The 18,620-nt window shown below is 54.0% G+C and overlaps 3 protein-coding genes across 4 annotated transcripts in view; 2 read left to right on the plus strand and 1 right to left on the minus strand.

Annotated features, from left to right (window-relative positions):
* LOC123941470 (aflatoxin B1 aldehyde reductase member 2) overlaps positions 1-11,508 on the plus strand; it is a 36,251-nt gene extending 24,743 nt beyond the window's left edge. Inside the window, exon 8 of the mRNA XM_046004708.1 lies at positions 11,024-11,508. The gene's annotated coding sequence lies outside the window, so the exon portion shown is untranslated. The remainder of the gene's footprint in view (positions 1-11,023) is intronic.
* AKR7A3 (aldo-keto reductase family 7 member A3) lies at positions 3,825-11,508 on the plus strand. Of its 2 annotated transcripts, XM_046004730.1 has the most exons (8): positions 3,825-4,500; positions 6,598-6,785; positions 6,941-7,045; positions 7,981-8,077; positions 8,313-8,412; positions 8,864-8,929; positions 9,979-10,108; positions 10,854-11,508. In XM_046004730.1, the coding sequence occupies exons 1-8, from the start codon at positions 4,263-4,265 to the stop codon at positions 11,013-11,015; spliced, it is 1,086 nt and encodes a 361-aa protein (XP_045860686.1). In that variant the 5' UTR covers positions 3,825-4,262; the 3' UTR covers positions 11,016-11,508. The 2 variants fall into 2 exon arrangements, with proteins under 2 accessions (XP_045860686.1, XP_045860694.1); XM_046004738.1 differs by lacking the exon at positions 8,864-8,929 and having other exon boundaries at positions 3,847-4,500.
* Positions 11,509-11,646: 138 nt separating this feature from the next.
* On the minus strand, positions 11,647-18,594 carry MRTO4 (MRT4 homolog, ribosome maturation factor). The gene is made up of 8 exons (XM_046004798.1): positions 18,419-18,594; positions 15,479-15,537; positions 14,145-14,248; positions 13,369-13,450; positions 13,124-13,191; positions 12,725-12,876; positions 12,271-12,347; positions 11,647-12,154 (listed from the first exon to the last, which is right to left on the minus strand). Exons 1-8 carry the CDS (start codon positions 18,444-18,446, stop codon positions 12,005-12,007), a joined length of 720 nt encoding a protein of 239 aa, XP_045860754.1. The 5' UTR covers positions 18,447-18,594; the 3' UTR covers positions 11,647-12,004.
* Between the last annotated feature and the right edge of the window lie 26 nt (positions 18,595-18,620).

The raw sequence follows: 18,620 nt of genomic DNA on the forward strand, positions 1-18,620 counted from the left end.
GGTTAAGCTGCTGCCTTCGGCTCAGGTCATGATCTCAGGGTCCTGGGATCGAGTCCCGCATCGGGCTCTCTGCTCAGCAGGGAGCCTGCTTCCCTCTCTCTCTCTCTCTCTGCCTGCCTATCTACTTGTGATCTCTCTCTGCCAAATAAATAAATAAAATCTTAAAAAAAAAAGAAGTGGTATTAAGTGCTAAAGACTTAAGAGATTTTTTTCCCCAGAAACAAATCATTCTGTTATTGACTTCGAGTTTACTTTCATTATAGTCAGAGAGATACTTTTATGGCTTGAACCCTTTTATTAAGACTTGTCTTATGAACCCCAAAATGGCATATCTTGGTGAATGTAGACTTGAAGAGAGTAAGTATTCTCTTGTTGGGTTCGCTATTAATTATTTAAGTCTGTTAATAGTGTTGTTCAAGTTTTTTATGTCTTTACTGAATTTCTTTTTTATCTTTTAAAGATTTTATTTATTTATTTGACAGACAGAGATCAGAAGTAGTCAGAGAAGCAGGCAGAGAAAAGGGGGGGGGGAAGCAGACTCCCTGCTGAGCAGAGAGCCCAACACGGGGCTCTATCCCAGGACCCTGAGATCATGACCTGAGCTGAAGGCAGAGACAACCCACTGACCCACCCAGGTGCCCCCTCTTTACTGAATTTCTGTCAATTATGACTAATTACTTTTCACAGTTATTGAGAGGAGTGTGGAAATCTCCAACTGTAATTGCACATTTATCTATTTCTTCTTTAATTATAACAATTCATTTCATGTATTTTGATGTTCTAATATTAAGTGCATACACACTTAGGATTGTTATGTCCCTTTAATTAACTGAATTCTTTGCTCTAATTTATTTTATTATTTTATTTTATTAGAAGATTATTATTTGTTTAATTTGTCAGAAAGAGAGAGACTGAGAGAGAGCACAAGTAAGGGGAGGGAGAAGCAGGCTCCCCACTGAACAAGGGCCCTAGGATCATTCCTTCCTATATAGTTGGGTTTTGTTTTTTGAGCCAATCTGACAATCTCTGGCTTATTTTACGGCAACATTTATATCATTTGTATTTAATGTAATTACTGATATGATTGGGCTTAAACCTACCTTGCTATTTGTTTTCTGTTTGTTTCATCCGTTCTTTTTTCCTTTTCTTCACATTTATTGACCTTCTTTTAGCTTAATTCAGTATGTTTTTATGATTTGGGTTTACCTCTACTGTTGCCTTCTTAGCCACTCCTCTTTGTTTTATTGTTTCAGTGGTGTTCTAAGGTTTGTGATTTACATTTTTAACTTACCACAATCTGCCTTCCAATCATAGTACACCAGGTCACTTGTACTTAAAACAGTATACTGCCTTTCATTCCATTTCCTGTGTGCTCTTGTTTTCTTTCTTTTTTTTTTTTTAAGATTTTATTTGTCACAGAGAAAGAGAGAGAGTGTGAGTGCACAATTAGGGGGAAGAGAGGGCAGAGCTGAGCAGGGAGCCCGATGTAGGACTTGATCCCAGGACCCTGGGATCCTGACCTGAGCCAAAGGGAGACGCTCCTACTAAGCCACCCAGGTGCCCAGCATGCTATTGTTTTCCTGTATTTTACTTCTAACTTTGTTGTAAACTTCTTCCCTTGCATTATAAATAATACATTGTTCTTTTTTCTTTGAACAGTATCTTTTTTGATGTTCGTACTAATATATAATTTATATGCTAGTTCACCCTTTTAAGGGTACAGTTCTTTCTTCTTTTTAAGGTTTTACTTATTTGAGTAATCTCTACCCCCAATGTGAGATTCGAACTCAGGACCCTGGTCAACAGTCACATGCTCTCCAGACTGAGGCAGCCAGGTGGCCCAAGGATACAATTCTGAAAGTTTTGACAAAGGCATACAGTTATGTAAGCACCACCACAATTAAGATGTAGGACAGCTCGGGGTGCCTGGGTGGCTCAGTGGGTTGAAGCCTCTGCCTTCAGCTCAGGTTATGATCCTGGGGTCCTGGGATCGAGCCCTGCATCGGGCTCTCTGCTCGGCAGGGAGCCTGATTCCCCCTGTCTTTCTCTCTCTGCCTGCCTCTGCCTACTTGTGATCTCTGTCTGTCAAATAAATAAATAAAATCTTAAAAAAAAAAAAAAAAGGATGTAGGACAGCTCCGTCACTCCCCAAAACTCTAAGTGATCCTTCTGTCCTACCAGCAGCCCCTGGTAACGACTGCTTAGATTTCCGTCTCTCTAGCACAGTCTTCGCAGGAATGTCATGCAGTTGTCTACACCGCAGGAATGTAGACTCCTACAGTATGCGGCTCGGCAGAGGAGATCCATCCTTGCGACTCCGCTGATCTGTTCATTCCACCGTATGAGTACAGCACAGTATCCATCCTGCCATCGAGGGACATTTCAGGCGTTTTCAATTTTTGTCTATTACGCCTGGGTGGCTCGGTGGGTTGAGTCGCTGCCTTAGGCTCAGGTCATGATCTCGGGGTCCTGGGATCGAGTCCCGCGTCGGGTTCTCTGCTCGACGGGGAGCCTGCTTCCCTCTCTCTCTCTCTGCCTGCCTCTCTGTCTACTTGTGATCTCTCTCTGTCAAATAAATAAAATAAAAATATCTTAAAAAAAAATTTAAAGAAGCTTTTCCTGTGAACATAGGTTTTTGCTGAGTCCTATGGTAAACATGTTTTTTTTTAAGGATTTTATTTTTTTAAAGATTTTATTTATTTATTTGATAGAGATCACAAGTAGGCAGAGAGACAGGCGGGGGGGGGGGGGGGGGGGGGGGGAGCAGGCTCCCTGCCGAGCAGAGAGCCTGATGCAGGGCTCGATCCCAGGATCCTGGGATCATGACCCCAGCCTACCGCAGAGGCCTTAACCCACTGAGCCACCCAGGCGCCCCTAAAGATTTTATTTATTTACTTGACAGAGATCATAAGTAGGAAGAGGCAGGCAGGGGATTGGGGGGAAGCAGGCTCCCTGCTGAGCAGAGAGCCCAATGCAGGGCTCGATCCCAAGACCCGGGGATCATAACCTGAGCTGAAGGCAGAGGCTTTAACCCGCAGAGCCACCCAGGCGCCCCGGTAAACTTACGTTTAGCTTTATAAAAACGCAATGACCTTTTTAAAAGGTCAAAGATGGGGGCACCTCCCTGGCTCAGTCGGAAGAGATGTGACTCCGGATGTCTGAGTTGTGAATTCAGCCCCACCTTGGGTGTAGAAATTACTTAAATAAATAGACTAAAAGCAATGGTTGAAAATGAAAGTGTTTTATATTTCTCCACCTAGACCACCGCAGCGCTTTTTTTTTTTTTTTTAAAGATTTTATTTATTTGTCAGAGAGAGAGAGGGAGAGAGAGCAAGCGAGCACAGGCAGACAGAGGCAGAGGGAGAAGCAGACTCCCTGCCGAGCAAGGAGCCCGATGTGGGACTCGATCCCAGGACACTGGGATCATGACCTGAGCCAAAGGCAGCGGCTTAACCAACTCAGCCACCCAGGCATCCTCAGCGCTTCATTTTTTTTGTGCGTAAATTCAAATTTCCTTCCGTCTAAAAAGACTTCCAGCAGAGCGCAAGTGTGCTACTCTGAATTCTACACCTCCGCTTGTCTGAGCAAAGTCTTTATTCTGCCTTCACGTTTGAACGGTATTTTCGCGTGGGGACACATGTCCCAGGCTGACAGTTCTTTGTTTTCAAGCTTGACCCTGGCATTCCACGCGGACGCGCGCTGGAGCCTTCGGCAAGTTCCATCCGGGAAGCACAGAGTCGCCTCTGGGACCGCAGGGCGGCGGGACAGTCCGAGCACCGCCGCCCCCCGCCCCCCCCCCGCCTCCGTCCCAAACAAGGCTTCATTTCAGGTAGGAAAGTCGTCCCCGGGACGACCCCGGGACGACCCCGGGACCCGGGACGGTTCAAGGCGAGGCCAAGGGAGGTGGGAGGCGTGGCCGCGAGGCCCCTGGAGTCCCAGCCCTCAACTTTGGGGCTCGCTCGTAACCCTCGCTCTGGCGCACCCTCCCGACCTGCGGCCGAGCCCCAGCTCACCTGCCAGGCAAGCGCGGGGTCCCCAAGTCCGGCGAGGGGCGTGCGTGCAGCGAGCTCCGGGTTCGGGGGAGAGTAGGGCGAAGGGGGACGTGCGCACACTGCCCCGCCCCCTCGGCGCTCCGCCCCCAACCCCGGTGGGCGGGGCCCGAAGCCCTTCCTTAAAGCCGCGCCGGGGTCGCACTGGTTAGTGCTTCCCGTTGACCGCGGGGTGGGACACCTGGGCCACCCGGTTCTGCCGCCGCCGCCACCATGTCCCGGCCGCTGTCGCCGCCGCGGGCCGCCTCCGGGACCCCGGTCCGGCCCGCCACCGTGCTGGGCGCCATGGAGATGGGGCGCCGCATGGACGCGCCCACCAGCGCCGCGGCCGTGCGCGCCTTCCTGGAGCGAGGCCACACGGAGGTGGACACGGCCTTCGTGTACGGCGACGGCCAGTCCGAGAGCATCCTGGGCGGCCTGGGCCTCGGGCTGGGCGGCGGCGACTGCAGAGGTAACCCCTACCTCCCCTTGCACCGTGCGGCGCCCACCTGACCTCAGCCGTGTCCCGGCCGCGGGCAGTACTGACAGCTTCGGCCCCTCCGGGCCGCTGGTCTCCCCGCAGCCCCTGGGCCCCCTGCTCCTCAGACCCCGTGCCGGACAGTGCTTTGTCCAGATCTTCCTTTCCTCTCCTTTCCCTTCCCAGAAGGTACCCCAGGACCCTCCCTCTGCAACGTGCCACCCCAGGTCCAGTCTGGAACGACTTGTTTAGGTCTTCTAGGGGACCCTGAAAGCGTTGGAATTTGGGGCTGTGCAGCCCCTACCTCCTTTCCCGCCCCACGCAGTGCCCCAGGCGGACCTGATGTGCTGGAATCGTGCCCGCACTGTCTTGGCATTACCAGGCACAGCCCCGGATCAGACTTTGGAACCCATGTGGGGATCTGCTTCCTTCTCGCTCTGGGCCCTAGACTTTGCTCCATGGGGCTCCGGGTGCCATGCTCGGTGGGCAGGGCCTCACGCTTCACGAGGGTGGCAGCGCCTGGGAGTAGCAGGAGCTTGGTGGACTGGGTCGGGGAGTGGGGGCGGTGGGGTATCTAACTGCCCTCTGGGCTGGCCTCTGAGGTCCTGGAAGGGAAATTGACGTGAACCCACTCCACGGAGCTCTGGCTCTAGAGAAGGCTGGGGAAGCCGGGAAGAGGGTGCACTTCTGGAGGGGCCATTGAAGAAACCTCAGAAGAGGGAACGTTAGACATTGAAGAACTGATTGGTTTGCCAGGAGGGCAAGCGTTAGTGCTGTGAGCCTGGGCAGTGGGTGTGCCAAGGCAGAGAGATTTGGCAACGCTGCGGTGTTGGAGCAGACAGATACAGCTAAGTGGAGGAATTGTATAAGGGCAGGGGAACGTCCACCACCAGCCAGATGCCATTTGAAAAGCTTCGGCAGTGCCTGGCAGGTCCCTAGAGTTAGTGATGTTGGCTGTTACTGTTACAGTTTGGAGTAGTAATCACAGTGTCACTAGCATCCGTCACGGTGTCCCCCGCCCGGGGCTCTTCTCTCTCCTCTGCTAGAGTCTTGCTTGTCTTCTCCTGTGATTCACAGCACACAGGGTCTGGAACAATAAGACAATATATGCCTGCATCTCAGTGCCCGCCCTTTCTAGATCACCGGGCTGCTTCTCTGACCACTCCGGATCTTCTCTCTCAATGTCTTTTTCCCTCCTTCGCTCCCCTCCTTCTGGTCAGAGCTAGTGGGGTCAAAGTCCTTAAACCTCATATCTGAAATGTAATTCACGTGAAGAAGAGGTGGAGGAACGGGAACAATTCCAAGGGAGCTGTCCTCCAGCCTGCTCCTAAGTCTCAAGGAGGCAGGCGACTTGCCAAGGGCCAAGATTTCACGGAATCAGGGAGGGCCTGATTTCACGGGGTGATCTCAAGGCCCTTCGCATCGGGTCTGTGGCCCTTCTCTTGCCTTGTGTACCCCCTGAACCTGGTGCTCTGGATCCCTGGAACTGCAGGCATGGTTCCTCTTGCGTCATATTCTTTTCCAATGGTCTCTTGCCCTTGTCCTCGCCCTCTGGGATGAATTTCCCACCCTTCCCGGACTGGCAGCCTGTGACTTCCTCCCGGAGACCAAGATTCAGATTCCAAAGAAAGCCTTCCCTGAGCTTGCAGGAGGCCTCCTGTCTCTATGTCCCGGGCTCTGCCAGCATCTGGTACACATCCCTGCCTCACTTACTGTAATGCAGCAAGGACAGTGAGTCCTCGAGGGCAGGGATTCTCTGTTTGGTCTGCCAGTCATTAGGGCCAGGTAAATAGTGCATCATAGTGATGACATGAGCGATGATGACAGTGAACACGTCCGTCCGTTCAAGTTCTGATCCATCCCTGGGACCAGCCCACAAAATAGTACCATCGGCACTAGCAATTTATAGTTGAGAGGACTGAGGTTCAGAGAGGGTGAGTAACTTGGTCAAGGTCACAGAGCTAGTAATGGCAGAGCTGGGATACGAACCCAGGTCTTTCTCTGAGTCATTTCTCTAGACTTTCTTCAGTGTTTGGGAAACTGGCTTGAACTCTTATTTCACACACACACACCCCCCCCCGCCCCACAAAGTGAAAATCGCCACCAAGGCCAACCCATTGGGTGAGAATTCACTAAAGCCTGACAGTCTCCGGGCCCAGCTGGAGATGTCCCTGAGGCGGCTACAGTGCCCTCGAGTGGACCTCTTTTACCTGCACCTGCCAGACCACGACACCCCCGTGGAGGAGACGCTGCGTGCCTGCCACCAGCTGCACCAGGAGGTGAGGCCAGCCCCCGAGCTCCAGGAGAGCGGAGGCAACAGGGTCATCCCAGAGCAGAGCCGGGGACAGATCCCACTCCCTGGGTCCCCACCCCCGTCTCCCCTTTGCAGTGTCCTGGGCCACAGTGGGTTCTGACCGAGGTCTCTCCCCTGCAGGGCAAGTTTGTGGAGCTTGGCCTCTCCAACTATGCCTCCTGGGAGGTGGCCGAGATCTGCACCCTCTGCAGGAGCAACGGCTGGATCCTGCCCACGGTGTACCAGGTGAGGGCCCCGGCCTTGGGGGCCTGTCAGCGGGGCTGCTGCTGATGGGCGGTTCTCCTGGCCCCTCCCACTGCCTCCTGTGACCTCTCCATGGCAGCCTGTGGATGGCTCCCAGGGGCCGCGGGGATGATGTGCGAGCTTCTTGGCTTGGCCAGCAGGCACCTACCTGCTGGCTCTGGGCCTGGCTCCCCTTCCTGCCTGCACGTGCTACTCGGGCCCTTCCTTCCTGCTCCCTGGCTGTGGGCATGAGCCTGGACCATCCTTCCCCTTCTCCCGGGTAGGGGTGAGTGCTCAGGGCTCACTTAGCAGGCTCGTCCCCTGGAAGCCTTTCCCGATGTCCCAGAGGAGCCTGAGATCGATCTCAGGCTCTACCCCCCTCATTCATTCAAATAGTTGTTTTTTGTTTTTTTTTTTTAAGATTTTATTTATTTATTTGACAGACAGAAATCACAAGTAGGCAGAGAGGCAGGCAGAGAGAGAGGAGGAAGCAGGCTCCCCGCTGAGCAGAGAGCCCGATGCGGGGCTCGATCCCAGGACACTGGGATCATGACCTGAGCCGAAGGCAGAGGCCTTAACCCACGGAGCCACCCAGGCGCCCCCCCCTCATTCATTCAGTGCCAGACAGTGCTCACAGAGCTTACTAGTGGACTCTGATTGCCTTTTTTCTTGATGATACCTGTTGATGCTCTACCTTGCTATTAAATCTCTCAGGGCAGGAGACTTGTCCGGTTGGTGCGTGGATGGAAATTTCATGTCCAGCCCATGGCTGGTGCTCGGAGATGTTGGCTGAATGAGTGAATTTTCTTTTCCACTAAGGATATGCTGATTGTTCAAGTCCTAGGATTGTTAGGGTCTGAACTGCGGGCTCTGCAAGAGAAGATTTGGGGTCCCTTCCTGAGATGTGTATATCCTGCAGCCGGCCCTTCTACCCACAGGGAATGTACAACGCTACCACCCGGCAGGTGGAAACGGAGCTCTTCCCCTGCCTCAGGCACTTCGGACTGAGGTTCTACGCCTACAACCCTTTGGCTGGTAGGGGCTGCTCGGGGGGCAGGCTCCCCCTGGGGTGGGAGGCCTTTCCTGGCCCGTCTCTGCCTCTTGCCGACATGGGAGATGCCCGGCCCAGGGCCTGGGAAGCAGGGAGGGCTTTGAAGAGAGGCTGGGCCATGTCCTCCATCCCCCCTGGGTTCCCCCCAACACCCCACCAGTCCAGAACAGCCTCTGGCAGCAGGGTGGGCCGGCGGCTCTGATGGTGGTCTCCCCGCAGGGGGCCTGCTGACCGGCAAGTACAAGTATGAGGATAAGGACGGGAAACAGCCCGTGGGCCGCTTCTTCGGGAATAACTGGGCTGAGATCTACAGGAACCGGTGAGCTGGGGATGGGCTGTCTCGGGGCAAGAGGTGGTATAGGTCCTCTTAGTCTGAAATAGGGGGTTCCTGGGGCTGTTTTCCGGGAGTCAGCACCTCCTCTTGGTGCTCAGACTTAGGTCCCTGCGTTCCCAAGGGCTTTACCAACATCCCCCATACCCTGAGTATTGTGTGTCTCTGGAGAAGGTTTAGGGAGAAGGTTTTGGGAATGTGAATCCCGGGGCCTTCTCAGAGCTGCACCAGTCTTTCCAGGGAAGCGCTCACCCCCTGGGCACTTGGGGGTGCGGGAGGGGGTACCCTTGGATCAGGACTCAGGAAAGCTGACCCTTCCCCTCAGGCAAAGGATCTAAGTTATGTCAGCTCTTGGCAGTGACTCTGTTCTCAGGGTCTGCAGTTCGTTGAACAGCTGTTGGAATCAGCCTTCTTCCCTTTCCCACTTTCTGAAATCCAGAAATGCTATCAGAACAATACGGGCCCGTGGCTCAAAGCAACCTCTCACCAAGTTGTACAGTCAGAGGTGATGATTTAAACTCTTCTGGCTCTTTCCCTCTGGGCTCTCTTGCGAGTCCTCCAAAGTGCACACTTTATTACTGTTCATTTATCAACTTCATTTTTTAAAAAGTTTTACTTATCTCCACCCAGCGTGGAGCTGGAACTCACAACCCCGAGATGCAGCCACATGCTCTTCTAGCTGAGCCAGCCGGCGCCCCTCCTTTTTCAGATTTAGATGTCCTCCATGGACTCCCTGGCAAGCTTCTCATCTGTTTACAGAGGGCGAGTCTCCACAGTTAATTTCTGTCTGTAATTTATTTGCCTTGTTCCACGCCCCGCCCTGGGAGGAGGGCAAGAAGCAAGTTTTGTGCAAGCCTCCAATGTTAGTCTTGTTGAAATGGCCAAGGACATTTAAAGCAGGGGAGTGTGTGTGGGTGTCCACTGGGATCACCTTACGGTGGCTGCTGTGATTTCAGTCCTAATCCAGCACCCCCATCCCCTCGCCCACCTCCAATTTCTGATCTTCCTGGCCAGGCGTCCAGGTTTGGGAACCATTGCCCCAAGCAGTATTCTCAATTTCTCACCACCAGGGCCTGCCTTCACCCTGGAGAATGGAGGTCCGAAGGTTTTGACCTTGACCATTCTTCAGAGTTTACAAGGCATGCGCCTTCAGGTCCATTATCTCCTTTATATTTTGCACTGCAAGGGGCTGGCCTGGGGCGTCCGCTGTCCTCACTGAGCGGGTAGGAGAGATGGAGGCAGGTGGCTTCAGTCAGGATTTATTGTGGGGCCAGTAACAGGAGGCACGCTGGGGTGGTGCTTTCGCTGCTCCTGGGTCCTGATCTGGGGGGCTTGGTCATTCACATGTAGTGAGTGTGAGAAATGCAAGCATCCCACCCACTGCATCCCCTTGACCCCCTCTCGCCGGACTGAAAATGCCGGGTGAGGGGCTGGAAATCCACCTGCATTCTCAGAGGACGCCAGCCCCTCGGGGCCTCAGGGACCAGGATGGGACATCTGCCCTGGAGTGACCTCATAGCACTGACCGCTGTAACTCCCGCACCCCCTGCCCAGCTTCTGGAAGGAGCATCACTTCGAGGCCATCGCCCTGGTGGAGAAGGCCCTGCAGGTCGCGTACCGTGACAGCGCCCCCAGCATGATCTCGGCCGCCCTCCGGTGGCTGTACCACCACTCCCGGCTGCAGGTGAGCCGGCCGCCCCGGAGGGGCTGCTTTTCCCTGTGGTGGGGCGAGGGAGAACATGGAAGAAGGGAGAGGGCTACACAATTATTTGATGGTTTGAGAGAACTCCTTTTCGTCTAGTATTTCTCCATGCTAATTCCCTGGGAAGTTTCATTAAGTGCCCCATTACGAACTGCCCTGGCCCTAAGAAGCGTGGTTATTCCAACTTCCCAGATGAGGAAGTGATTTCAGAGGTGCTTAGGGCCCCGCAGCTACACAACAGGGCACCAGCACCAAGTGGACTCTGAAAAACTTACATTTTTAAAGCACTAGCCTTTGTTCCGCCCCAGGCTGCACACTTGCTGAGTCAGGCTCTGTGCCCGGCGGGGTTCCCCTCTCTGCCGTCCCATGCTTCCCCCACACCTTCCTCCGGCCCCAGCGTGATCTACTACTGAGGGCTCCTCTTTCCACAGCTGTTCAGCTGACGCAAACACTACACAAAACTTTAATTCCTGCAAAATAAAGGATGTTTGCAGCTTGGGGCTGTCAAGTGACTACCCCAGGTTCACCCAGCTGCGGAAGGGCACAGGGGAGTGGCTCTGCGCTCACGGTTGCCCGCTGGGGAGTCTGTAGAGGCCGGGCTTTCAAGCTATTTGAAGGCCGTGTTAATTCTGGAACAACCTAGGGCATAAGTACACATCTGAGCTTGAGTCCCGGCAGGGGCATGTGTCATGTGGCTGGAGTCACAGCTGGCTGTCTCCCCTTGCAGGGCGCCCACGGGGACGCGGTCATCCTGGGCATGTCCAGCATGGAGCAGCTGGCACAGAACTTGGCAGCAACCGAGGAAGGGCCCCTGGAGCCGGCCGTGGTGCAGGCCTTCGACCGAGCCTGGCACCTGGTCGCCCACGAATGTCCCAACTACTTCCGCTAGGGCCAGTCCTGGCTTGAGATGGCAGAGGGCCTCCTCCCTCTGTCACTTTTTGACCTTCTCACCCTGGGCCTTAAATGGCTTCATTTGGCCTGTTCTGTTCTCCAGTCCCCGTTCACGAGCTGTTTATTTCCTCCATTGCTGCGGTGCTCCCAGCTGCCTCCACGTGAGAAGGCTGGGCTGTGACCCATGCGGGGGGTCCTGCCTGGACAGAGAAGGCGCTAGACCCAACCGCCACCCGCTCTGCCTGCAGCCTGGGGCTTGTCCTTCCCAAGGGCTTGCGGGGAAGGGGCAGGAAGCACAGGCTTCCTCCCTCCGGAATCCAGCCTGACCTCTGGACGTGGCAGCTGGCAGTGGCCCTCACTCTGTCACACGTAAGAGAAGGAGAGCTGGGTGCCCTGAAGGTTTTCTCTCATTCTGAGTTCCTCTCACAAAGAACAACTTGGGCAAAAACCATTAAGAGTCACTCCCGAGAATAAAAGTTCCCAGAATGCTGTGGAAGTTTTCGTATCTGCTCTGGGTTTCAGCAGTGGCTTTACTCTTAGTGAAAGTGTCCTGTCTTGTCATTAGACCCCTGGCCCTGGTTCGGGGAGGGGACGGGGTGGAGGGAGGAGGGAGAGAAAGAAAGAGGTAGGAAGAGTAGCCAGGGTTCCTCTATTCCTTGATAAACCCATTTCCAGGAGGGGCACAAGGGCCAGAGAGAAGCCCCGGCTCCGGTAGTGGCTCCCACGTCCCTAGCCATCACGCAGGAGGTCTCCAACCATCATGTGGGAGTCCGTGCTGGAACCTGGCTCCAAGTTAACGAAAGGCACCCAGGGAATCTAAACAAAAGCTCAAAGCCAAGGCCTTTTTTCCTAGAAAAAGTCCTCTCTGCTGTCCACAGGAGCCACCCGCAGACGGTTTTATTGCTTACAAAAAAGCAGTCCATCCCTTGTGCCCTCCCTGCTGTTTGGCCAGCGGGATGGCGCTCCCACAGTCCGGCCAAGTGTCCGTCAGCCGTCGTCCTCCCCCCCTGATTCTTCTGCTGATTCGGATGCACTCTCGGGCAAGTCATCTCCCATCTGCTGGAACCTTCCGGACTGTGCATCCCACATGTATTTGATGGTGACCTTGAATTCAGCCATCTCATACCCGAAAAGCTTCTGTAAGGGACACATAAAGGAAACCAATGTCAGGAGGAGCAAGGGTGGCGTGGGGGGTCCCCGGGGCTACAGTGCACAGACTGTGGCCAGGCGGAGGGGGTGGGGGGCCGACTCACCAGCACGCGGGCCTGCTCTGGGGTCAGCACATCACCCTCCTTGCACACTTCGTGGTCGGACAGCAGGGTCACCACACCTACAGAGAAAGGGACCTCACATGGTGACTTCTGCACAGAGGCCTGTGCACAGCTCTCTGCCTGCTGCCCAGAGCTGGGAGGGAGCTGGTTGGCCACCCCGTCCTCCCCAGCACACTCAGGCTAAAGCTGCAAGTGCTCAGCTGCCCAGGAGGGTCGGCGGGGGCGGGGGGAGACATACACGACAGCCTCCCTCAAGTCCCTTAGCTGCTGTGTTCTGGCTGCGAGTTAGTGTCTACCCTCGCTCCGACGTGAGAAAACAGAGGCTGGCAGAAAGAAGCTGCTCAGCCACAGAGGCCAGAGCAGGTCTGTCGGGTTTGGGAGCTGGTGCTCCCAGCAGCTAAGCTGGGAACGTTCAGCTCCTGGGGCATCCCCCTACCTCTCTTGAGGGCGGTGGGCAGGCCCAGCTGCCTCAGCTGTGGCTCCATGGAGTGCGGGAACTGCTCCAGGGGCCCTGGGTCCAGGGTCACAGTGAAAGTTGCTTTGTTTCCGGCTCGAGCGAAGTCCATTTCCGTGTATTTCGTAAACCACCTCAGGAAAAGACAAGTGGCAGGAGGGGAGGTTCCTGACTGGCCCACCCACCGAGCATGAAGTCAGGCTCCCCTGGCCTCGCCTCCCCGCCCACGTGGGCTGCTGACCGGCAATCCGCCTGGAGCACGGTGCCGCAGAGAACCAGAACGCAGGAGCAGTGTTCCAGGAAACCGTTTTTACTTGATACCTCCATATCGTACAATGTACCCCGATTACTCCTTCCCTGCTAGTCCTCACAAACACTTACTCATTCACTTCCTCCTTGGTGCGGTTGGTGAAAAGGAGACCGACCTCACCCCTCAACTTCTTGCTGACCTACAAACAAAAGGAGGGTTGGCTCAGTCCCATTAGACATCTGGCAAAACCTGCAAATATTTTTGGTTGGTGTCACTACTCTGGGTCTGGGGGTTAAAGGAGGACTGAGCTTTAAGCTTTAAACCAAGCTTTACGCTCTCCCCGGTCTCTCCACCAGTCAGATGGCCAGAAACTTACCTGATGTAGGTTGTCTTTGTATTCATCAGCTGGGCTTCGACCCAAGGCCACCATCATCACCTTGTTTTTGCCAAAGAACATCCTACAGAGAAAAGAGGTTTGTGAAGGAAGTGCTCCCCCTCCCCACCGTTAGGTGCAGACTGGCTCCCGTCCCCAGAAGCCTGACCTCAGGCCCAGGCTCTCCTGCAGCAGGAGGCTTGGCCAGAGGTTCCTACATCTTCCATGCCTACAGATCTCCATCATTCACAGTATTTCGTCTACTGGCCTACTGTGAGCATTACGTGACCCCCTAGACCCCCCAATCCGGATGTATGGAAGAGGCACATTCACCGGCCCGAGGCAGTCCTTACTCGTACCATCACAGGCGCAGCCCAAGGGCAGGTGGCTCACGCAGCCAGCTCTAGGGTCAATGTGTGGATTTCGAGTACACACCAACACTCTAAAACTGATGGGATGTTCCTGAAGGGCCCAGACTCCAGGGGTAAGGGAGCCCCTTCTCCTGAGGGATTACTGCTCAAATATTCCCTGAGCAACTACCCAGTCCTGCCCCCAAGGAGCTCAATGCAAGATCAGTTTAATAGTTAAAAAATGCCTCTGGAAGGTGTGATGCTTTGTCCTCATTAAGGTGGTATCTGTGTGACCAAGGTACCAAGGGTCACTAACCACCCCTGTGCTTGAGAGCACCCTGGCTCGTCTCTGCGCAGGAAGGCCTGCTTACCCCTTCTCTGCGCAGGAAGGCCTGCTTACCCCTTCTCTGCGCAGGAAGGCCTGCTTACCGGCTGTGCTTCCAGGCGCTCCGGATGTCTTTCAGTTTGCTGTTCCTCATGTTGGCCACGGAGAAGAGGAAAAGGTACTTGTACGTGTCCACACATTTCCGAAGCTGTGGGACAATTCAATGGAGTTCTCGAGTTCAAGGGGCAGCACAGGTTGGACCTCAGATGGGGAAGAATCTGCTCTAGGTCCCTAACAGCTGTGGAAGTTCAGAGCTGGAGGCATCTAATCTGGTTGTTTCCTCCTTACTTTTGTTACTGAAGCCAAGATCATAGATTCCAGGGGCTCCCCTGTGGCAAAGCAGATGTGGTCTCAAGGTGCAGGTAAGCTGAGACCCCATGGCCTTCCACGTTTCTGACTTATCTGCAGCCAGTAGTGGAATGGATCTCTTTGCTTTCCCCATTAGCTGACAACCCAGGAACAGCTACGCTTGGAATGCTCCTGACAAATGGAAATATATAAATCCTCATTCATTACTCACGGAGAGGGGGCTCATCCACCCTGCTCTGCCCACACTGCTGGTTGCAGCCATGATGATGTGGTCTCAAGGAAAAGGCATCATTGTGCTGGAGGAGGCTCCCCTCTTACCCAGCCTGCAGCAGTGTAGACAGTGGGCTGGCGTACTTACTCCCATCTGATAGCCCGTACTATTATTATTATTATTTTTTTAAAGATTTTATTATTCATTTGACAGAGAGAGAGATCACAAGTAGACAGAGAGAGAGATCACAAGTAGGCAGAGAGGCAGGCAGAGAGAGGAGGAAGCAGGCTCCCCGCAGAGCAGAGAGCCCGATGTGGGGCTCGATCCCAGGACCCTGAGATCATGACCTGAGCCGAAGGCAGCGGCCTAATCCACTGAGCCACCCAGGCACCCCCGTACTATTATTTTTTTTTAAAGTAAGCTCTACTTTACGTGGGACTTGAACTTAGGACCCCGAGACCAAGAGCCCCACGCTCTACCAACTGAACCAGCCAGGTGCCCCGTTTAACTCCACAGCTTTTTGACACTGGGCAGGCCACCAAAGCTCTCTAAGTGGCCGTGACCTAGCTGTGAAGGAGCGCTAACTCCTCCCAGGCACCCTGAAATGATGGAGTGGGACAGCACATGGAGTACTTTGTGGAGTGCACAGCTCCGCCACAGCTGGAAACCGTTACTATGCGAGTTTTTATTGGTGCTGCTGCTGGAGGAAAAAGGACGGAACCAGCACCTCATGGTGGTGTGGTTTTTTTTCTTTCTTTCTTTTTTTTTTTTTTTAAACAGTTGCTTCCCTGTCAGCCCTCTAGCCACCTTTATAAGCCAAATACAAGGTCTGGAACAGGAAAAAGAATGAGCTCTTACCTCTTCTATCAGGTTCTGTTTCAGTTCTAAGCCTTTCTTGGCAGTTTTGGTTAAGGAAACTAATACAAAGAAGAAAAAGAGACGAGATGAGAGACGAAGCCAGAGGCCCTGCAGGCTCGTTTCCACCTCCCCTTTGAAAGCCCAGCTGGACAAGCCAGCGTGAGGCAAGGCAAGGCTGTGTCTTCCCAGGGTCCTCAGAGTGCCTACTCTGTTTCTGAGCCTGGGGATCCCCGGACGTATTTCCTATTACTCAGACAAACCAGGTGTTCCTGCGCCCCTCTTAGGCTAAACTAAGAATCCCTACTGAGGTGTGGGGACGAGATTCGTTCCTGTTCTTGGGAGTGCTTTCAGTGGCTGGCTAGGCGGGTCCCTTTCTCCTCTCCATCATAGTGCACAGAGAAAATCTCTGGTGGCCTCAGCTGTGGAATAATGAATCTGGGGAGTCTATATCCTCTGCTACAAACTGCTTCGCAGTTTGGATTCACAGATAAAGCAGTGCCTCTGGGGAGGGCAAGCACCTCTACCCAATGCTGGGACTCAATTTCCTCTTATCCAGTTGCCAGATCTCACGAGAGCTTCCTCTACAGAACCCAATCATTCCACAAACACTTAACAGAGCACCACATGCAAAGCCACGTAGCCCCCCAGTCATGGACCAATTCTTACTCGTCCTGCCTGGCACTCACAAGGAACATATACGGAATGGTAATCTCACTAGTCAGGACAAGGCAGCACAGGAGGGGAAACAAAATGCCCTTGTCCGTTTCCCACCACTTCCACTGCTACAATTGTGGACCGAGCCGGCATCACCCTCTCTTGGATTACTGTGGGCCTCTTTCCTCCCAACTTTGTCTTCTCTCCCCACTTTCCCTAGTCTATTACCAGCAAGGCAACTAAGGCGACTTTTAAAAAATTTTTAGAGTGGGAGAGGTGGGGGCAGGGGCAGATAAAAGGGAGAGAGACTCTTTTTTATTTTTAAAAATTTTTATAAAAGACTTTTCTTTTTAATTTATTTAACAGAGAAAGAGAGAGACCACAGGTAGGCAGAGAGGCAGGCAGAGAGGCGGGGAAGGAGGCTCCCTGCTGAGCAGAGAGTCTGATGCGGGGCTTGATCCCAGGACCCTGAGATCATGACCCAAGCTGAAGGCAGAGGCTTAACCCACTGAGCCACCCAGGAGCCCCAGGGAGAGAGACTCTTAAGCAGGCTCCACCCCCAGCACAGATCCTGAAATGGGGCTCAATCTGAGGATCCTGAGATCATGACCTAAGCCATAACCAAGAGTCTCAAGTGACTGAGCCGTACAGGTGCCCCTAGGGTGATCTTCTAAAAGTTAAACCATGTTGGGGGTCAGTCAGGTAAGCGTCTGACTTTGGCTCAGGTCATGATCTCAGGGTCCTGGCATTGAGCCCTGTGTCCGGCTCCCTGCTCAGCATGGAGTCTGCTTGTCCCTCTCACCCCTGCTCCTCCCCCTGCTTGTGCTCTCTCTCTCAAATAAGCAATATCTTACACAAGCAGGGGGAGTGGGTGAGGGAGAAGCAGGCTTCCCTCCAAGCAGGGAGCCTGATTCAGGGCTCAATCCCAGGGCCCTGGGATCATGACCTGAGTTGAAGGCAGAAACAATAACTGAGCCACCGAAGCGCCCTGCAGGTAAATAAAATCTTTAAAAAAAGAAAAGAAGGGGCACCTGGGTGGCTCAGTGGGTTAAAGCCTCTGCCTTCAGCTCAGGTCATGATCTCAGGGTCCTGGGATCGAGCCCCGCATCGGGCTCTCTGCTTGTCAGGGAGCCTGCTTCCTCCTCCTCTCTCTCTGCCTGTCTCTCTGCCTGCTTGTGATCTCTGCCTGTCAAATGAATAAATAAAATCTTAAAAAAAAAAAAAAGAAAAGAAAAAGAAAAAGTTAAACCATGCTACCTCTCTGCTCAAACTCTCGGATATCTACTCATTGCACCTGGGTGTGAAAGCCAATTCCTTGGAAAAGTTTATAAAGCCCAGACCACTTCCCCTTCTTTGCATACTCTGCTCCAGCCACACAGGCTTCTTGTCCCAGCACACGTCAAAGGTGCTCTCAATACAGCCCCTTTGCACTTTATCTTCCCTCTCCTCGGAACACTATGGTCTGGGATAACTCCATGGATGGCTCACTTCCCTTCTTTAGGTTTCTACTTATTTGTCGGCTCATCAGAGATCTTCTCTGGTTGCACTAACCTAAATAACACCACTTCTTTGTCTCACTTTTAGTCCATGAGACTCATTACGATCTGACTTGATTCGACTTCTGGTGTTTGGGGGCGGGTATTTTTTCTATGACTAAAACGTTAAGCTCTAGACCTTCCTTGCTGTAACTGCTGTATTCCCCCCCCCCCGCCCCGCCCACCGCCTAGGGTGCCAGATGCCTAAACATCTGTTCAGTGACTGCTAGCGAGAGCCTAGGTGAGAGAGACACTACCACACATTAAAGGCATTCAGGAATGGCCTCTTACGAAGTGCCTTATGAAATGACTACTGAGACAGACCCAACCACATGAAGATCTAAGCATAAGCATGCCAGGCAGAAACACTGCAAGCGAACGACCAGAGCCGTGACTGTCCTAAAGGAAAGGCGGCCACGGTGGAGGGAGCGCAGAGACCGAAGAGAAGGGCTGAGGTGGGAAAGATGGGCCAAGGCGAGATCGGGCACAGCCCGGGTGCTCAGAAGCTGTTTTCCGGCCCCGTAAGCCTTGGAAGGGCAACCGAGGCCCGGAACTCTCTGCTCCCCCGACCGGACCAGGCTCCAACCCCCTCCGGTGCGCCTACGGCCGCGAAGCCCTGTCACAGTTCGCAAAGAGCCCGCGGACTTCTCCCGGACGCCCCGGCATCTCACTCGGAGCTCCACAAGCCCCCAGCGAAGCGGGCAGCCTGACGGCGGAGCTGCCCACCGGGTCTCGAAGCCCCTTCGCTCACCTTTCTTGTCGCGCTTGGATTTGGGCATCGCGTTGCAGGCACATGCGGCGGAAGGCGAAGCTGACTGCTAGGACCCCGGCGGCGCGGGGGCTTCTGGGACGGCCCTCAGGGACTGCCCCCTTGCGTGCCTGATCCAATCCGCGCCGCAGCCCGCCTCTCCCCGCCCGGCCGTCTTCAAGGCGACTCCCCGCGCGCTGGGGGG

This window comes from Meles meles, chromosome 1, assembly GCF_922984935.1.
Source record: "Meles meles chromosome 1, mMelMel3.1 paternal haplotype, whole genome shotgun sequence".
Taxonomy (NCBI): Eukaryota; Metazoa; Chordata; class Mammalia; order Carnivora; family Mustelidae; genus Meles; species Meles meles.

What these genes read in the sequence shown, in the direction of transcription:
- MRTO4 (XM_046004798.1), bottom strand. Translation starts at nt 18,446, where the DNA reads ATGCCCAAATCCAAGCGCGACAAGAAAG. An exon ending in AACAGAACCTGATAGAAGAG is followed by an intron (nt 14,249 to 15,478) that starts GTAAGAGCTCAT and finishes ATTGTCCCACAG; the next exon opens with CTTCGGAAATGTGTGGACAC. An exon ending in ACAAAGACAACCTACATCAG is followed by an intron (nt 13,192 to 13,368) that starts GTAAGTTTCTGG and finishes TTTTGTTTGTAG; the next exon opens with GTCAGCAAGAAGTTGAGGGG.
- AKR7A3 (XM_046004730.1), top strand. Translation starts at nt 4,263, where the DNA reads ATGTCCCGGCCGCTGTCGCCGCCGCGGGCCGCCTCCGGGACCCCGGTC. An exon ending in GCCACCAGCTGCACCAGGAG is followed by an intron (nt 6,786 to 6,940) that starts GTGAGGCCAGCC and finishes TCTCCCCTGCAG; the next exon opens with GGCAAGTTTGTGGAGCTTGG. An exon ending in TCCTGCCCACGGTGTACCAG is followed by an intron (nt 7,046 to 7,980) that starts GTGAGGGCCCCG and finishes TTCTACCCACAG; the next exon opens with GGAATGTACAACGCTACCAC.